Source organism: Sinocyclocheilus rhinocerous, unplaced genomic scaffold (assembly GCF_001515625.1).
Source record: "Sinocyclocheilus rhinocerous isolate Xijiao unplaced genomic scaffold, SAMN03320098_v1.1 scaffold1785, whole genome shotgun sequence".
Lineage (NCBI taxonomy): Eukaryota > Metazoa > Chordata > Actinopteri > Cypriniformes > Cyprinidae > Sinocyclocheilus > Sinocyclocheilus rhinocerous.
In genome coordinates, this window is record NW_015627538.1 from 1072900 (window position 1) to 1092942 (window position 20043).

Genomic DNA, 20043 nt, shown 5'->3' on the forward strand with positions numbered 1-20043 from the left:
GTATTAAAATAATAAAAGGGGGAAGGGGAATGGGGAGGGAGAGAAACAAGAAAAAGGAAGTAAAAAAAAACAAGGTCAGTATACACAAAGAAAAAAAATGTAGTGTTCCATTCAGCAGAACTTGCTAAATTAAATACATTTCACTATAGGAACACTAAGGAAATAAAAGAAAGGAGAGAAGATTAACAATGAAATACAGGAAAGATAGAGACTATATATACTCACAGCTCTAAAGAAACACTAGAAATGAAATGTTTTAGATGGCTTCAGACAAAAGTCAACAAATATTAAGAAACGGTTGACATGCATGTTTATATAATAGCAAACGAGCCTCCACACGGTCATAAACGCACAGTACATGGTTTGAAGAGCTCCAGAATTATTTTGTTAAATCACTAGATGCCATCTAATTATTTCCCACCAACACTTTTTCTTTTCTCTATTTTTGTCCATCAACTATACAGTTCTAACCGAAATCATGTCTGGCTTACTGAAACATAAACCAGAGCCTAATGAACTAACAGCTAAGCGAATCTAAACTATTCAAAAAAGGGACTAACCTCAGGGTTAAGGTTGCTGACCAGCAGGACACTGTTTCCTCCAGCAGCGAGACCAGAAAAACTCAGGCGTCCTGCTGCAGCAGCAGCCGCCGCGGCACCGTGGACACCGAGCGATGCAAGAGCCCCGGCAGGCATACCCTGCAGAGACAGACCTGTGGGAGGGACACCCGTCAGTATACAGCATGTATAATACGCTGAGAAACTGTGCCACTGCAATCCACAGAGATCCATTATAAAGGCTGTGACCGACCTGCTGCCTGCTGAATGGCAAATGTTGGTGGGAAACCATGAGCCCCAGCATATGGTGATGCAGAGATGATACCAGGAGCAGCTGAGTGCAAAGAAAATGCAGTTTGTGATTTTCTGCATGAAAACGCCATTTATTAAATACAGCAATAAAGTATTAGATTAAGTTTTACTCAAGGCAGCTGCAGCCATCGTCTGTGCATTGAGGGCAGGATGACTGTCTCCTGTAGGTAAGTCAGGGCGAGTGTAGTCTCTGCTCTTATCGTTGTTGTACTTAACATTCAAGCTGGTGAGCTTAGAGAAACTGATGCGAAGGGTACAGCAGGCATTGTAGATGTTCTGTCCATCTAAAGACTGTTGAATGTTAAGCCAAATGATTACAGGGTTCAGAAGGGATTTAGCTGCCCATTCATCCATTAAGATATTGATCCGCTGTGACACTTACAAGTTTTGCATGCTGAGAGGTCATTCCGTCTGAGTACTGGACCAGTGCTTGGAACTGGTTGTTTTTGGTAAAGGTTATAATCTTCAAAACTGTGCCAAACTTTGAGAAGATCTAAGTAGGGGGGATTAAAACAAATTTAGCATTTTGATATTTTTCCCTCAATTTAGTTTGAAGTAGTGGTTAAACGGATCGTAGTTGATCCATCATCCGTACGGACCAAGCCCCACGGTTCGGCACGCATGTGATCCGCGGATTAATTGCAAAATTTAACCATAACAGAGTATAAGTTTATCATTTGTTCGTATTTACACAAGCAAGCGAATTTTAAACAATTCCAGAGAGAAAAGGCGAAAGGGAACTCGATTCGTTACTCGCGCACTGTTCTCTACGCGCACAGCCGCACACACATGAAGCGCGCACACACACGTTTCAGACAGTGCGCGAACACCGAACTGAATCCTCTTTTGAATCCTCTGAACAGACACATACACAATTATGACAAAATACCTATCTCGACAATCATTCAGGTAAACGCAGTCAGTTATGTCTCAAGTGAATGAAAACAGTTGAGAAAGAAATCGTATGTGATGTGTATCGTTATATCGGATCCGTGCATCAGGTCTTAAAGGGACAGCGGCCTATAAATACTGCTGCGGTCATTAATGATCATCAAACAACAAAACAGCTGTGATAAAAATCTATATTTAATTTATACAGTGAACACTTCCACAGAGATCCATTATAAAGGCTGTGACCGACCTGCTGCCTGCTGAATGGCAAATGTTGGTGGGAAACCATGAGCCCCAGCATATGGTGATGCAGAGATGATACCAGGAGCAGCTGAGTGCAAAGAAAATGCAGTTTGTGATTTTCTGCATGAAAACGCCATTTATTAAATACAGCAATAAAGTATTAGATTAAGTTTTACTCAAGGCAGCTGCAGCCATCGTCTGTGCATTGAGGGCAGGATGACTGTCTCCTGTAGGTAAGTCAGGGCGAGTGTAGTCTCTGCTCTTATCGTTGTTGTACTTAACATTCAAGCTGGTGAGCTTAGAGAAACTGATGCGAAGGGTACAGCAGGCATTGTAGATGTTCTGTCCATCTAAAGACTGTTGAATGTTAAGCCAAATGATTACAGGGTTCAGAAGGGATTTAGCTGCCCATTCATCCATTAAGATATTGATCCGCTGTGACACTTACAAGTTTTGCATGCTGAGAGGTCATTCCGTCTGAGTACTGGACCAGTGCTTGGAACTGGTTGTTTTTGGTAAAGGTTATAATCTTCAAAACTGTGCCAAACTTTGAGAAGATCTAAGTAGGGGGGATTAAAACAAATTTAGCATTTTGATATTTTTCCCTCAATTTAGTTTGAAGTAGTGGTTAAACGGATCGTAGTTGATCCATCATCCGTACGGACCAAGCCCCACGGTTCGGCACGCATGTGATCCGCGGATTAATTGCAAAATTTAACCATAACAGAGTATAAGTTTATCATTTGTTCGTATTTACACAAGCAAGCGAATTTTAAACAATTCCAGAGAGAAAAGGCGAAAGGGAACTCGATTCGTTACTCGCGCACTGTTCTCTACGCGCACAGCCGCACACACATGAAGCGCGCACACACACGTTTCAGACAGTGCGCGAACACCGAACTGAATCCTCTTTTGAATCCTCTGAACAGACACATACACAATTATGACAAAATACCTATCTCGACAATCATTCAGGTAAACGCAGTCAGTTATGTCTCAAGTGAATGAAAACAGTTGAGAAAGAAATCGTATGTGATGTGTATCGTTATATCGGATCCGTGCATCAGGTCTTAAAGGGACAGCGGCCTATAAATACTGCTGCGGTCATTAATGATCATCAAACAACAAAACAGCTGTGATAAAAATCTATATTTAATTTATACAGTAAACACTATGCAGTGTTATTTTCCCTAATTACTACATTTCTGTATTTGAATACTACCAACCTTATTTTATTTGTAACATTCTGTTGTATTTATCTATGCTTGTAATTTGTGTATTTGTTCTTATGATTAAAGAGACAAGAGAACAGCCAGTAAAAATGTTTAAACTTTAGTTAATCTAGTAGTATTTGCTGTGGTATCAAAGTAGTACTTCGCTTTAAGTAATAAATGGAAAGCAAGTTGAATTGAAATATTTTTATTTTCTTGCTGATCCGAAAAATTATCCGATCCGTGGGTCAAAAACTGTAATGTGATCCGAACCGTGAGATTTGTGATCCGTTGAACCACTAGTTTGAAGGAGAGTTAGCACCTGGTGAAGAACATCAAGAGTAACTGGGTAGAAGAGGTTTTCAACAATGACTCTTAGTACAGGGCTTTGGCTGCCCATGCCTGCTCCATCAACAGTGCTCAAAGACATGCTTCCTGTCTGGACCGCATTCACCGCCTGCAGTGCTGCCTGTGCTCTCTATGGGAACGGAGGGGGCAGAAAACAAGCATACATTATCAGTCTTGAACAAGCCATTTATATGGAGTAATTGTCCTTGATTGATCGCCTAATGTGATGTAATTTGTACTCACAACTTGGTTGGGTGAGTTGTCAGTCTTTAGCTCCTTGTGATTGGAATACTGCATATAGATCGGGTGGTTGCGGATGACAGGGGTGACAGAGGAGTAGTAGCTGACCATGGTCTGTGCTGACTCCTCAGTGTTCATCTCCAGGAAGGCCTGTGAGGAGATAACACAATAAGACCAGGCACAATGTTGTACGTCAAAGCAGGGTAATCATTTTGTGGGAAATGAAAGGAAGCAGCAATTTTTACCTGGTTCTTTCCTTTCAGCATCAGAAGATTGGTCACTTTGCCAAAAGGAAGACCCAAAGAAATAACTTCTGCTTCATTTATGTCATTTGGCAGTTTGCGTACATGAATGACTCGTGAAGGAATGCCTGGGCTCCTGATGTCCCCTTTGAACTTCTTGCTGTCATTACCATTTGCTGACAGGAAGAGACAGTCTCAATTTCATTTCATTCTCAAGAATGTCAATACTAAAAAGTTTGAGGTTGGTAAGAATTAGTAATTCTTAGTAATATAGTTTAAGTTATGCAACATAATTCATGTGATTGGCAAAGCTGAATTTTCAGCAGCCATTACTCGGGTCTTCAGTGTCACATACTTCAGAAATTCTAATATGCTGATTCACTGCTTAAGAACACATTTCTTGTTATTACAATTATGTTAATGTTAACTGTTGTGCTGCCTAATATTTGTGTAAACTCCGTTTTTTTTTTCAGGATTCTCTGACGAACAAAGTTCAAAAGAATAGCATTTGTTTTAAATCAATTTGATCTACTTTTGATAAAAACAGTCAAAAAAGCCTACCTGCTCCAGAGCTCATTATATAAGGTCCGTTAGATATGCAGGAGGAAAAGAGTTCGTCAGATCCTCTCTGAAAGGACAAGGGAAGTGGTTCATTAAGCAGGATGCATTTACAAGGTTTGCAAAATAGGACACTCAAACCTCAAAACAGAAGAACCCAAACACACTGCAATACCATTAGATGTAAACCACCGGAACAAAAATAAGGTCACGTAACTGACAAAATATGTTTAAAAAAAAAGAAGAAAAAAAAAAAAAGAGAGATGAGATATTGCCTTAAAGAAAAAGGAGCCAGAGAAGCATGCCTGTACAGGGCTCCAGACTGCGACTAAAACAGTCGCATTTGCGACCAAAAATATTAATTTGCGAGTGAAGTTTTTGCTGAGGTCACCACTGACAACTGTGTACACTAAAAAATGCTGGGTTAAATACAACCCAGCACTGGGTAAAATATGGACAAACCCAGTGATTGGGTTGTTTTTGACCCAGCGGTTCGATTACTGCCCAGAAGGTTGGGTTAAACATTTAACCCAACTGTTGGTTGAGAACAACCCAATCGCTGGGTTTGTCCATATTTAACCCAGCATTTTTGTATATTTACATTGCCGTCCAGTAATCGCAATAAGCTTTGTTACTTTTTAATAAACAAAGTATCAGCTTTAACATTCTGCCAAATTCATAACGAAATTCACACAATAAATACGGTTTTGGCGCTCTTTAAATGCGGCAGGCGCAATCGCTTTAGCACCTCAGTTCAAGCGGCAAGTGAACCTATTATATCTTCCTCTACTATAGTACGAAATGAACGTGAATTAACATCAAAAGTTAGGCTATTTTATAAGAGAGCCTACAGTACAACGTATTGAAATGTCTCATGTAATCGCTCATTCTGTCAAACTGCAGAAAATGTGAAAAGCTTGTAAACAATGCCACGTAACAATACATTTACCTCAGAATAACCATTGGGCATCCATAAGCTCATCAATCAGCTAGAAAAAAAAACTATAAAGAGGAGCATTTTTCTATATTTATTCACTATTGCATACTAATATTTTTACTTAACCTGTTGTCTACATAAAAAAAATGCAAGAATGCAAGCTAAAGAAAATTCAACACGTCCTATAAAATTGCATGATACTAATAAAGAAAAACAGACTGGATGTGTGAGAGATATGACAACATTACATTTCTATAGGATGCATTGAGGAGGAGCCCAAACTAACACTGTAAAAAGTGATCAGTTGACTTTTTACAAAATTGAGGAAACGCGTTGCCTTAAAATTAGGTAAATAAACTTAATGCACAATTAAAGAAATGCATTAAGTGAACTTGACAATTCTGAGTTACACTGACAAATAACAGTTTGAAAATGTGTTCACTTTTTATTTTAAGTTGGACTAACTTAAATTTATTAAAATGCAATTACTTGTGTACACTCAATTGCCAAGTGATGCTTATGGTCCATGATATTGGTACAGATTCTGTGTAATAAACAATTTCTTTGTGACTGTACATTTCAAGTTGGAAAATACATTTAGATTCCAGGTCATCTACAAGATGGATTCAAATGCTGATAAAGTCAAGAGAAACAATTAGACAAACACATGACCGTATGATTGAAAGGTCAAAATGTTAAAAAAAAATAAAACGCGTTTATTCTGTGGCACCAAAAAAATATTTTATTTCTTAAAGGAGCCAATGGCTCCTTACTCGATTTTTTTTTGTCTGGAGCCCTGCTGTAAGGGTTAAAATATAATCGGACACAGAATTATAGGAAGTCATGTGACAAAGATTTGCATCCGCCTAACCGTCATCTTGATTACACAATCATTAAGATGACGCAATTGGAATACATTTCCAAAATGACAAATCTATTTTCTTTGCCTAATGGTTACAACTATTCGTGGCCCAGGCATCTATACACAAGAGCACTACACAGTTTACTGCTGGTAAAAGCAGAACAAAGAAAAAGAGAAAGGCAAACAGAGGCAGCTGTGTCCTGCCATAACACTAATACAAAGTCTCTCACTCAAGGCCAAGCTGGAGCCACTTGGCTGGCCAGTGGAGCAATGAGCAAATCATTCAGCATCACTCTCTTAATAAACCACTTCAAATGGCTAGTCTCTGCTGAAGTGGTCACATGCGCTGGCTAAGCCAAAGTCTTTACACTATTACCACAATGCATGTTCTGTTCCAGCCAAAAGGAAAGTATTGTTACCAAAGCTGAACGCCTGGTCCTCGGGCTGATTTCCCCCCCACAGTCTACTACAAACAGCCTCAAGGGCACTTTACCACGCCCTGGATAAAGTTTACCTAAAACACAGCCCCGAAGGCTCAATAAGCAGCCTAGAGCATAAACACAATCAATAGTGTGACACTACATTCCTCCCAGCTAAAACCTGCAGGAGTCAGGTTTCAACATCACTTTCACAGAGCAGTTATGACAGGAAAGCCTTCTCTGGTTGAACCATCCATTGTTTTCGAGTGAGACATCCACCCAACTCCAGCATTTCCTTCCTCTATTTTTAACTGCGGGGCATTGCAGCTTGAGCACTCACTTAGGACAGGAGAAAAAACTAAGCAGAGAACCATGACTCCCACACTGGTCTCTAGGAGCTCAAGACTTGCAGGTGCCAACATGTTTACATCCATTGACAAAGTGCAAGCCTCCTGGGTGAGAGCACAGTCGGTGTTGAATAAGGGGGTCAGGGAGACAGGAATGCAACCACAGCATTCCAGCCACAGTAATTAGTGCTCAGACTCCGACAGGGCTGCGACTCAATCGACTACATCTTTACTCCTCCTCACATGTGTGAAAGACATCAGGGGGAACAACAGCAGGCGGTTCTCTGTGCTCAAACAAGTGCAAATGAGTGTGAAAAAAGCAATATTGTAAACGAATAACTGTATGCAGCAAAATCACAAGTAAATTACCCAGGTCACCATTTACGAATTGTCTACAGAACAATTACAAGATTTTAGTGTAGGCTACTTCTTTCACCTTTGGGTCACTTATCACAGTGACTGTTTAAACAGTAGGTGACCTTTGACTAGAGTAATTACAGTTGCAGGATCAAATGCAGATGGGACAAGAATTTCAGGCTCAGCAATTTAGAGCAGTTCTAAAATGTAGGAAGGTATAACCTCTAAAACCAGATATACAACCAAAACTAGTATTGTTACTGAACACCTGCAACAAACAATTAGGGAAAATCAACATTTATCTATTGAAAAAAAAAAAAGTTTGAAAAATAAAAAATGACATACCTTTGTGCCGACCGTTATATCATGGACACTGCTACAAAAGAACCAAAGTTAAACAGAATATTAGAAAATACAAAAGTCTTGATGCTAAAGTACATTTGATGGCAATGCAGCAAAAGACAGGCCTATGCAATATTTTAAGTTGCGATGCAATAGAAGCAGAGACAATAGTTTCTTCCATATTGTGACGTAAATCTTAGTGAAACGAACTATTGAAAAAAGCAGGGTGGGCACTTGGTTCTACCCATCAGTTGTTGATTGGACGGAGGCAAATTTGAATAAGACATGTAGAAAGGGGTGGGGTTTAAGTGTAGTAAATGATTGAAGTTTGTCATTTCATCGGAACATTGACTTACGATTGTAATAAATTGAGGTAAAAAAAAAAAGAAGGGAAAAAAAAAAGAAGTGCATTTTCATTTTACGCCGACTTCGCATGCATGCTAAAAATGACCAAATCACTGAAGGTCACCAAGTCACTGTGCATTGCCAACAAAATCGGCAACTCTTACTGAAAATGAATGATATCTGTTAAGAGTTCAACTTTATGCTGATAATCAGCAACAATGCAGTGATTACCAATGTGAGTGCAGACAGAACTGCCAGAAAGTTTGACACAGTGACTTGCCATCCTTCAATGATTTAATCAGTGTGAACAGGGCTCAAGATATGTACGGATACAAAAATGTCAAATGCTAATGTAGATTTATATTAGGTTATATAATAGATTTTTTTTTTTGGAATATGGGCCCAGGAGGAACAACAGACGGCTGTTGTACAAAAGAAGAGTTAAATTTTAAGGCTGCACCTTCTAGGCGGCAACCTGATACACAAGGCAAACAGTAAAACAAAGCAGGCCTGTTAAGCCACTCTTTCTGCCAATCAACAATATCAATGTTTTCATGCTTTTCTTGGAAATATAGCTTGAATTCTTCAGTTTAGGTCAATTCAGGTGATAATGCAGTACAACCAGTGAATATTTATAGAAATGCAAAACTTACTCTATTTCAGTGACATAACTGGATCCCAGAGGATACAGATCAGTCTCTAAACGGCTGCAGAAAACAAAAACAGGATTTTCATCATGTCATCATGTTTTAAACCTGTACGTTTTTTTTCTAACTTCCATTGAATACAAAAAGAGATTTTATGCTCAATGACAGGTCTCGGTCACCATTAACTTTTATTGTAGACTGAAGGCTGTCGTTCTGCCTAACATCTCTGTTTCTGTTCTATTAAAGAAATTTATTTATAAAGGTTTGAAACATGGTGAGTAACATGACAATTTATATTTTAAGCTAAATCTCCCCTGCGGATACAACGTGTAACTTACCTTTTATAACCAGCATAAGTAGGTGCATGCTTTTAAATATTAATTTTTCGATTATACTTACACGTAAATAAAACGTTATTATTCACACCCTTAAATCAAGATTATTTCTGAACCACCAGTGACATCTTCACCGCGTCATTATGTAAAACAGCTAACGTACTGTGACCGGACTTTCGCACGTTTATCAAACGTACTTGGTAATGATTGAAACATATGTAACGTGCATCGACAATACAAACGAGAAAAGCAAGAATAAAGTTGAACTGGCATCGGTTTAGCAGGCTAGCAGGTAATTAGCTAGCCCCCCAACAACAATGCGGAAACAGAGACACGTTGGTTGCCAAATAGTGGCTGTTCTTTCGCTTCTGCACGTTACAAGCCTCGTTTGATCTTTTCCGCTTGAGAGTAAGGTTTAAAAAATCCTGTAGCTCTAGTTCGCTTGTGTTTCATGAAGCCGTCTCAGCTAGACGACTTGCAACAGGTTGCTGGTCAGTTTGGTCCAACTTTTGGGCTCTTCCGGCTCGGGAGACATGAAGAGCGGCAGAGGCGAGTCAAAAATCACCATTTCCACTTCACTTTACGTCATTTAACACACTTTAAACGCGCATGATGTACTAAGTCATAACTATATATAAAATATCCAAAGACAAAGACGTGTTTAAGGGGTAACAAACTTGGAATGAGGGTGTTTTTAACTTACCCGTCCATGGCACTAACAAAACTACAGGTTGTCGTAGACGGAAGGTAGACCTGCTAGTATTTCTTATATCCTTACAAAATGGCGGAGGGGGGATTGGCGCTTTCTGATTAGTCCGTCGACCCTGGAGCGCCGAGTGTGGGAGGGGCTTCAAATGTTCTTCGATAACGGGATTGGACAGAAAGGCTGTCAATCTGGAAAGGCGGTCGAAAAAAGTTTGCGAAAACTTTTCACGGTTGCCACCATGAGAAATGAAGTGAAGGAGTGAACTGTGCTTGAACCCATTATCAGCAACGACAAGGACGAGGCTGTTCAGTTAGAGAGAAAAACAGTTTTACATGACGCTTTGCTAAGATATTTAATTAGCTAAGAACAGTAAGGTTATAATGATATTTGAAGAAAATAGGGGTTTGGGTGGCATAAATCAGCTGATATTTAGTCAAAAATTTAAATATGACTTTAGACTCTAGAAAACCTAAAGACACTGAGCAATTTAATTGATTAATTTCACCATTAACCACTAAGCACATTTAATTGTTCTACAATTTGGCTTAGTGTAAATTTTTCACCCAAAAATGAAAATTCTATCTTCAGGCTTTTTCAGTCTTCCGACTCAGAGTAACACAAAAGGAGATACTTTGAGGAACTTGTCAGAGTTTTGTCCACATGAATGTCAGTGATTAGTTTGGTTAACAGCATTCCTCAAATAAATCTTCTTTTGTGCTCCCACACAAGAAATAAAGCTTAGAAAGTGTATGACACTTGAATTGGAAGAACACAGGATGAGTAAATGATGACAGAATTTTCATTTTTGGGTGAATTGTTACTTTAACTTAAGCCATTTTGTCATGGAGATGAATGGCAAATGATAGCCTCATTTACTTTAATTCACCAAATCGTTACTGCCTATGTACTCAGATTTAAAATCTTTGAGTCATTTATCTACCATCTTTGTGGAATGCTAATATAATCGGCATTGTCACTAGAATTTATGTGCCTGGGAAAAGGTTTAATGGGTGGGCCTCCCCTTCTTCAGGCCCAGTGAGTAGGCTATACCGTAGAATAGATAGAGGACCACAATGGGCCCCACTCATCACAGGGCCCAGGACAATGTTCCGGTTGTTCCCCCCTGACACCAGTTCTAAATATAACATGACAGTAGTAGAGAGTAGCATCACTTTAGCCTACAAACTGCTGCTTCACAGGGTAATCAAATTAATTTCAGCCTGCAGATGGCAACCTTTACACACTCCAAAAGTTTTTTGAGGCTCACATGGGTGCCTTTTAGGGATGCACCGATACCACTTTTTCCAGTACTCGCCCGATACCGATACTTTTATTTTTGGTACTTGCCGATACCGATGCCGATACCTATATTTTTATTACATTTGTAAATTTTTTAAATATTGGGTACAGAAACCAACTTTAAAATGTGTTTTTTGGTAGGATATCTGTCTGTTGATACTCTGCAATCATGAATTACATTTGATATCGATTTTGAAGTTATTACACCTGAAACAATAAAAGTAATTGCTGAGTAAATATTTGAACTAAATGAGTTCACAGAATCTCTTTCTCTGGATACACAATATCATCATCAATCATGCAGTGTGCTAACATTTTGTCCCTAGGGAAATCAAAACAATTAATTTTCCAAACAACTGCCATTTGTAACCGTGTCAGACTTTGTTGACTGCAGGTGAGTGAAAATATAATTACCAAAGAAATACCAATACATAACTGTAAACAAACATGTTTTGTTTATTGTCATTATTCCTGATTTGAACACTTGGACCATAACAGGCATTGGCCATACCAATAAAGCACCTATAATTCATGACATTATTTGACAGCCACAACATATACTATCTTACACAAAATGAAATAATTCATTAAACTGAAATATCAGAAAGACGGCAAAACTACATTTACAAAACTGTGGTCTCAGAATGAGAAACATGTTTTAGACCCCAGACTATTTATCTTGAATTAACACTAATGAATGATTTATCATTGTGAATGAACTGCCTGAACATTGAAACATGGATGTTGAACTCGTTTTCTTACAGCAACCCAATTAACACCAAAAACCCTCAATTTCACACAATTCTTTTTTTTTTTTTCAAATTATATAAAGATATATTTTGCATACTGTGAGAATGCTTTTTAATAATAAGGGCTACATGTAATATGAGGCATTGCAATGTTACTACATTTTTAAAGAATTAATATTGATTACAATTATATCTAACAATGTTATCATTCATGTTAAAAAGAGATTTAAAAGGGTTTAAAATGGGTTATCTTGTAAAAAGTGATGTACTGTTAAAACAGATATCTGCTGTGGTTATAATTGGGATCTGGGGTAACTACAGCAGCCTATTTTAATAAAACATGATTACATGTATTCTATCATAGCATGAACAGTCATAAATAATTGCATCATATTTACAAACATATTGGCCTACTATGAGGTGTAATGCAGAATGTATGATTGTGGACAAAGACGACACTCCATGTACCAGTGTTCACAGTGGTCTGAGATGATTTGGCAAAAAAAAAAAAATTTTTTACAGAACAAAAGGCTCAAAATATATATTAAAAGCATAACATTGTAATATCAATATAGTCATTTCTTCTCAGTTATAAAGTAATATCTTAGAAACACAAATGTATACTGGAGATAAATAACTAGTTCATATATATTGAGACGTTCATCTTATTTTCTTAAAACAAAATAAAGATGAGGGCCACAAAAATTTTCTTTTAACCGTGTTGTTGTCTAAAGTGGAATCTGTTGTGGTCCTCATTTTTCTGTTCTTCAACAAGCAAAATACTGGACTTCATAAGATTACATAATGAAAATATATGTATATATAGATATATACATGTCAAGACAGAAATATAGAAAAATATTAATAGAAATAAAAAAGAAATACATACTAGACAACAAAAGATAATTATAAGTATACGAGGTATACTTATTCATTGTTGTGTTATGGTCAGGGGGTCAGAGTCTAAACTTCAGGGTGAGCGGTCGCACTCACATGACTGTGCAGCACTTGCACGGCTGCTTTTCTTTCGAATTGCCTTCTTTCGATTCCTCCTTCTTGGCTTCATCCTGAGCTTTGTCGGGACTAGAGGCGCTGCCGTTAGGTGGGGCCTGGTCCTCTTTGGCCCCTTCGTTTCCAGCTTTGCTCTCGCCGTCCTCAATGACCACAAATTCAGCTTTCACTGTCTCCTCTATGCCCAGTGCCTTCTTGGTCTCAGCCTCATCCTCTACATTCTTGTAGCCCATGAACACCATGGTGACGGGATGCTCTGCGCTGGCATTCTCAATGGCTACATCAGGGTTGGTGCACTGCAGTTTGGCCTCAATGCCTGTGATCTGTTTCTTGCTATTTTGATCTGCGTTAGGGCTGGGCTGCTGTATGCCATTCTCAACTGCTGGGGACAGAGAAAGAGACTAATTTTACTTGCACTACTGTTTAAGCCAAATGGAATAATCAGTTAATGATTTCAAATGAAGCTGCTATTCAGTATTTATATGAACATTCATTGAACTCTGTTAGACCCGTTGGCTCTTTCACATGACAACAGTGAAAGTACACAGTGGCCATTACTGCAAACAAACTGATAACAAGTCAATCCTTTCCGTTACATTTATACAGAGATGATGGAGAACTGAAAATATTAAAATATACAGCATATTTCCACACTCACCCTTCACTGGACCATCAGGTGCCTAGTAGAGAAGACATATGACAGAAAGTCATTATTATTATCAGAATTAAAACCTTTACTAAACTAACAAAAAAAATCACTTAATAGCTTACATTTTCTCCTTTATTCAAAGGCTCTCCACTCTCAAGCTCATCAATCTCCTGTTCTAGTCTGTTAATGGAAAAGATAAGTGAACATGTGAGCAATGTATGCTAGAATTTTGTCTGGGACTAAGGAAGGTATCAAATGACTAAATGACTGGTCTTAACCTGAGGATGGTCTGCTCCAGTAGTTTGGTCTTGGCTTCATCCTCTTGTAGTTGTTTCTGTGCCTCATCCTCTCCACTGGATGGCGCTCCGTCCAACAGCCATCGCTCTCTCAATGCCTTTGACTGGTAAAACAAACCAATGGCTTAGAGATGTCTTTTTAGAGGAGTTAACAATACTTCAACAGCATAAACATCTTGCAAATACTATACAGTAATATCATGAAATGTTACAATTTAAAATAATGTTTTTGTATTTAAATATATTTTAAATTGTAAATTATTCACAATATTTACTTCAGTGTCACATGATCCTTCAGAAATCTAATATGGTGCTCATTTTTGTAGAAACCGTGATACATTTTTTTTGTCTTCAGTATTTTATTGATGAATAGAAAGTTCAAAAGAACAGCATTTACATTATAAATGTCTTTACTGTAACTTTTAACCAGTGTAATGCATTCTTGCTGAGTAAGCGTGTGTGTATATGGTCCCTATATCATGTCCCTAATTGCATGATATTGACAAAATTAATGCTTGAAAAATGAGTTAATGTCAGTCTGATTCATTGTGCTGACGTAAACAAATCTGCACCATTAAGGTTAGTGTAGCACATGACCATTAGCTGTCCATTAGTTTTTCACTTTAGGGCATTCTCCATGGCTACTAATGCACACTATGCACATTTCTGGATAGTGAAACATTTTGACAGGCGCCTGCTCAAACAGGGCTTCCTGCCAGAGCAGGGTTAGACTGGCAGGACCAGAATGAACCACTGCTGTCTAAAGAGAATTCTGACATCTGTGTCTGGCACAAGGATGGAAGATATTTCGGGTACAAGCATAGGTGGCACTAGAGATGGCAATGCACTAGAATTAGAAATGCAAGGCATCCTGGCACACTGGATGTCTATAGAGTCCCTTTGCATCCAGTCACCTGTCATGCAGTATAATAAAAAACAAAAACAAAGACCGCCCTACTTTTTTCCCCCACAGAATATCCTGTTTCATTCAGTTGTCACATTATGAGACAAATGCAAACAGAGCACTAGTGATTAATGGCATAAGCTTTTTTATGACAAACAAATTTATCATTACAAACTGCTGCTGCCACCAGTGCTGTTTCTATTCTAGTGCAGCAGAGACAGAAGAGACTGTTCAACCTGCAGCAGATAAAAACAAACATCTGCTGAACATCAAACAGTGAACCCAAGACCCATGATAAAACAAAACAGAAAAAAAACATCACATCTCTTGATAACACCTGTTGTTTCATAAAGAGCTTAAAACTTGCACAAAAAGGAAGCTGAGATGTAGGTGATGACATTATTTGAGAATTAGATTTCACAAACTTCTAGAATTTTATACAGTTGCTTTCAGGTTTGATGTCTTTTTTTCCCTTTCATTCTTACGGTTTCTACTGTACAGACAGTGGTGTCTGAGCTCTGCAAGGCTGACACCTGAAAGATTCATTCCGACAGGCCTCTAGAGAAGAAAATGAAAAGAAAGAAAAAACTAAGAGTGGGATGAAAGGAGGAGAGGAAAGGTGAGGTGAAAACCACAAAATAACAAAAGCATGAAGACGAAGGTCAATGGACAAACAAGGGACCTCATCTGCTAGACTAGAAAGAAGAGTATGGTAAAAAAAAAGATGAAGACATCAGAGGTGTTGAGTAATAGTAAACCATACAAGCAGCACAGCATCCATCGTTGCATTGTAAATCTGAGGTCTGACGATTCTTATAGCAAGTCCACTCTTGAAGGGGTCCTATTATGCTCTTTTACGAAGTCTTGATTTTGTTTTGGAGGTGTACTAGAACAGGCTCTCATACTAGGTTGTTCGAAAAACACATTATTTTTCATATATTTTACATTATTACAACACCTCTCTCCCCAGTCTGGCATGAACGGCTCGAATAGTTCCTGTATCAAATGAAGGCCCGTCTTCTGAAATACGAAATGTGCTGTGATTGGTTAGCTGAGCCAGTGTGTGTTGTGATTGGTTAGCTGGGCCAGTGTGTGTTGTGATTGGCAGCACTCGGCGCCTGGTCGGGAAATGTCATGCCCCTTACCATAGCCGCCTGCCAGCTTCAGTGTAAATATTGCATCAAAATCAAATCAATTTGAGCGCGGTTTAAACCCGGATGATTGTAATCACTCTATGTTCGACTGCCTTGGGAAAACTAGCGTGTCTCCGACATAGTGATAACACTCGTTGCCTTCTCTAGTGCAGCTCAACCAGGTCTCGTCCCATTCGTCGATATTTGTGATATCACAAATCCCGGAAAATATGTGTTGTAGTCCAAACGAGTCGTTCGTTGTAGTTTTTGAAAAGTGATTTCTGTTAAATAAAATATCTCCTTTTGAAGTGGACTTTGAGCTTTGTAACTTTGCAGATCTTTTTTTATGCTCAAACAGCAACATTACAGACTAACTAAAGTTGAAAAAGTGAAAAAGCATAATAGGACCCCTTTAATAATTTTATAACCACTATGCTTAAGACACTTCTTCCCTAGTTGCTAAAAAAGTGAGTGTGCGATTAGTTTTTTAAAGGCAAGTGAACTCAAATATATTACTGAATGGACAAAAAACCTCATCATTAAAAAAACAAAACAAAAAAAAAACCATTCGCAGAATGTCAAAAAGAGTCATTCATGGAAAAAGCACAGTCACATGAACTAAAAAAGACTGAGGCAATTACTGACATTATTGTGTGCAGTCTGAAAATGACCAAATGGAAAAACATGAGATCTTACATTTTGCCTTCTTAAAATGTCTTACCTACTCCCTATTCTTATGAAACTGGGTCAGTATCAGACGTAATCCTTCACATAGAATTAGCAACAAGTTACTTCATTTTGTATAATATCTTGTGACTTCCACATTCAAAACAGTCCAAAATGACCCTCTCCTGCTCTCTCAGCCCCCTCCCTCTGCTTTGGCTTTGTGACCGCAACTTCTGGCATGGTGACAGATATGATGACATCACCACATGTTCACACCCATCCACATGCACACGCAATACAATCCCAGCACAGAGGGAGGACAAAGGATCTGAGTCTCGCTCGGTAGGAAACTAAGGCCTGCTCCATTGTTCCCTATTGAGCAAAATCCCTTATGCACAAAAAACAATGGCAGGTATAAAACTAACAAACAAAAAATATCACATTGTGACAGATAACAAAAGGGAAACAATCGCCTTGCCGGATACTTGGGAGATGAGGATAGGCACGCAGGCAAGTTATTTTTGACCAGGGATTCTCTGCAGCAGACTTGGGATCTTTAGGATTTGCGTAAATTTAGCAGTTTTCGTATTTTGGCTTGAAAATAACTAGTAATAATGTATGAAGGCATTCAGAGATCATAAAAATGACACCATATATACAGTTCATTAATGAACTGTTTTTATAACACCTGATTGTTTGCTGTCAAATAATGAAATTACATCATTTATTATTGCACACGTTTAAAAGATTAATGACTATGATTAAATATGCATGAGCGTGTCTGTGAAAAGTGAGGTTCTGATCTTTTAAAGTCAGAACAGTTACATTTATAAACTTTAAAGCTTCTGTGTTCATTATTATTTTGATTTGTTAAAACACTTTCTTCTATTCAGGCCTAATTTGCAGAGACAACTAAAATTTGGGTTGTTTTCTCTTAAAAGTGCAAACATAAGGGGAGAGAGGGCAAATTTTTGCTTTAGAAACCCGTTTAAAAAATGGTCATTATTTTTGCTTTTCAATTTAATGTCTCTAGTTGTGAACAAAATACAGACGGCAACTCTAAAAATGTTGTCCTACCGAGGTGTACCTTGTATGAAGAATGTGGTTACATTTAAATAAAGTAAAAAAGGCCATTAAAATGAAAAGGATCTCATGATTCCCATAAAATGTAAATGAGCTTTCTAAAAACAAAAATACGTGAGACGGCCTGTCTTATCATAACAAGGCAGAACTTAAAGGGAGGATACAAATTTCTTCCCTTGTCCCCTCAAACAGGAAACTACTGTTAAAACTTCCCCTTCTCCTTTCAGCAAATTCAAAATCCTGAAAAATCATTCTCACATTATGAATTTCAACACTAGGGCTTCAAATAGATGACAGACAGTACATTACATAAGGAAGACACGCCACAGCGCTCTGACTCTTAACCTCTGGGTAAAAACCTCTGACAGCCATCTGAATGATGACCACGGCAAACACCTGCTCAGCTTTTTAAAACATATCCACAACCTATTAGCTGTTATGTCTTGATACCTTGAGATGCTGGAGTTGTCTGCGGTCATCCTCAAGTAGTCTTCTTTTGTTCTCAATCTCAGCCTCCCTCTTTCTCTTCTCCTGAAAAGACAAAATATTAAACTCAGGTGAAAGATGCTGAACCTCCCAATTTACAAAATCAAATAACCTCTGCGCAAATCTCGGTTAACAAAAAGGATTTAGTTAAAAAAATGGTAAGAATTCATTATTATTAGACACTATTCACAATCAAAGTTTTAGTAATTTTCTTGTGTTTGTCCTTTTTATTATGTCTAAAGTTTTTGTTTCATTTTATTTCAGTTTTTGTTATTTTAGTACATCGAGCTAACCTAAATGAAAATATTCACTCAGCAACTAGCTGAAATAAAATGTTTTTGTTATATTTTATTTTATTTTATTTTACGATTATTTTATTACAAGTAACAAAATCTTTTTGTATGGTTTTAGTTTTAGTAAACAATAACCCTGTTACAAACCAAATGTAAATGTATACATTTGACTACATATTTATTAAAAATTTATTTTTTATATTTAATAACAGGTGTGACTTGTTCTGCTCATACAGCAGCTTACAGGAGAGGACTGAATAAAATCTGTATGAACTAATAATTAAAGAGCCTTTTCTATTTCCACAGCAACATCTGCAACCAGAGTGACAAGTGACTGAAGTAAATATCAAAGATGCTGAATTACATAACACCCAAAAGTTCTATCTCATTTGAAAAATTGTTTAGTAAACAAGTCCAGTCAAGGCACTAGTTCATCTGTCAAATCTTAATTAACCAACAGTGGCTTTAAAATATATATATATTTTAACTGAATGTATAATGCAGCATTTGAGTGATGACCAGGTCACAAAACTGATTCTGATAAAAGACAGTGACGGGATCTGACGGGGCACTTGAACCGGACTGACAGCCATATTCTGGTGCTGTGTGAACATATTAGCCAGAGTTTCATTAAAAGGAAACGCACAACTCCCAATAAAACTCTTGACCATGCACATCCTGGAAGTCTCCACTTCTCAGAAGACGGATAAACGACAGTTAAAGGCAACATTAGTCTGGTTGTTCACAAAACAATGCTAAGCCCCATCAATAATTAAACACACAGAAGTGCTTTAGTGCTGATGGCTGGACATACATTAGCCGGTATAGATGGTCATTGACATACTGTAGGAGCATGATGCCTCATGAGACTAACATTGTTACGGGGCGAACGAGACATGAGACTTGCGGATCCATTTGCCGTGACAAACATCATTTAGGCCTTCTGTGCATCTGATCTGTATCCTGACATCTGTCCTCATGCTGATCCGGTGTGATTGTGTTGCGTAATGAGGAATTTAGTTGGCAAAAGTTCTGAAAGTGCTAATCATATATGCTAGGGCTTATTTATTTATTTATTTAATGATTACTGTTGTAATTGATTTGTCGATTATTTATTCAATTACTCTGTCACACTTTATTTTAAGATCCAATTCTCAATATTAACAAACCACTAACTACGAATTTTGCCTCAATAAACTACTAATTTGCTGCTTATTAACAGTTAGGTAGTTGTTAAAGGGGTCATATAATGCAATTTCAATTTTTCCTTTCTCTTTGGAGTGTTACAAGCTCTTGGTGCATAAAGAAGATCTGTAAAGTTGCAAAGACTAAAGTCTCAAATCCAAAGAGATATTCTTTATAAAAGTTAAGAGTCAGCCACACCTACCTAAAACGGCTCGTTCTAACACGCCCCCACATACCTACGTCACGATCTGGGAAAATTTGCATAACGCCGCCCAAATGTTAACGCAAAGAAAGAAGGAGTAACTTTTATTCTCGCTGTAATATTGAAAAGTGAAAAGTGAAAAAGTGAAAAGTGACGTGACATGTGGCCAAGTATGGTGACCCATACTC

The 20043-nt window shown here is 37.9% G+C and overlaps 2 protein-coding genes across 4 annotated transcripts in view; both read right to left on the reverse strand.

The window, feature by feature from the left end:
* Positions 1 to 308: 308 nt before the first annotated feature.
* On the reverse strand, positions 309 to 9967 carry LOC107729315 (polypyrimidine tract-binding protein 1-like). Its single transcript, XM_016539781.1, has 11 exons — positions 9897 to 9967; positions 8865 to 8918; positions 7870 to 7900; positions 4606 to 4672; positions 4048 to 4220; positions 3806 to 3952; positions 3537 to 3692; positions 2452 to 2562; positions 2180 to 2360; positions 2011 to 2091; positions 309 to 712 (listed from the first exon to the last, which is right to left on the reverse strand). The coding sequence occupies exons 1-11, from the start codon at positions 9902 to 9904 to the stop codon at positions 540 to 542; spliced, it is 1182 nt and encodes a 393-aa protein (XP_016395267.1). The 5' UTR covers positions 9905 to 9967; the 3' UTR covers positions 309 to 539.
* Positions 9968 to 11659: 1692 nt separating this feature from the next.
* LOC107729325 (paralemmin-1-like) overlaps positions 11660 to 20043 on the reverse strand; it is a 24150-nt gene continuing 15766 nt past the window's right edge. For 2 of the 3 annotated variants that reach the window (XM_016539794.1, XM_016539806.1), the window contains exons 3-7: positions 18140 to 18220; positions 13886 to 14007; positions 13730 to 13787; positions 13617 to 13638; positions 11660 to 13340 (exon numbers count right to left, since the gene is read on the reverse strand). In XM_016539794.1, coding sequence (XP_016395280.1) covers positions 12937 to 13340; positions 13617 to 13638; positions 13730 to 13787; positions 13886 to 14007; positions 18140 to 18220 — 687 coding nt within the window. In that variant the 3' untranslated portion in view covers positions 11660 to 12936. The remainder of the gene's footprint in view (positions 13341 to 13616; positions 13639 to 13729; positions 13788 to 13885; positions 14008 to 18139; positions 18221 to 20043) is intronic. The other variant, XM_016539798.1, reaches the window with a different exon arrangement.

What these genes read in the sequence shown, in the direction of transcription:
- LOC107729315 (XM_016539781.1), bottom strand. An exon ending in AGTTATGTCACTGAAATAGA is followed by an intron (nt 7,901 to 8,864) that starts GTAAGTTTTGCA and finishes GTTCTTTTGTAG; the next exon opens with CAGTGTCCATGATATAACGG. An exon ending in CTCTTGATGTTCTTCACCAG is followed by an intron (nt 2,563 to 3,536) that starts GTGCTAACTCTC and finishes CCCCCTACTTAG; the next exon opens with ATCTTCTCAAAGTTTGGCAC.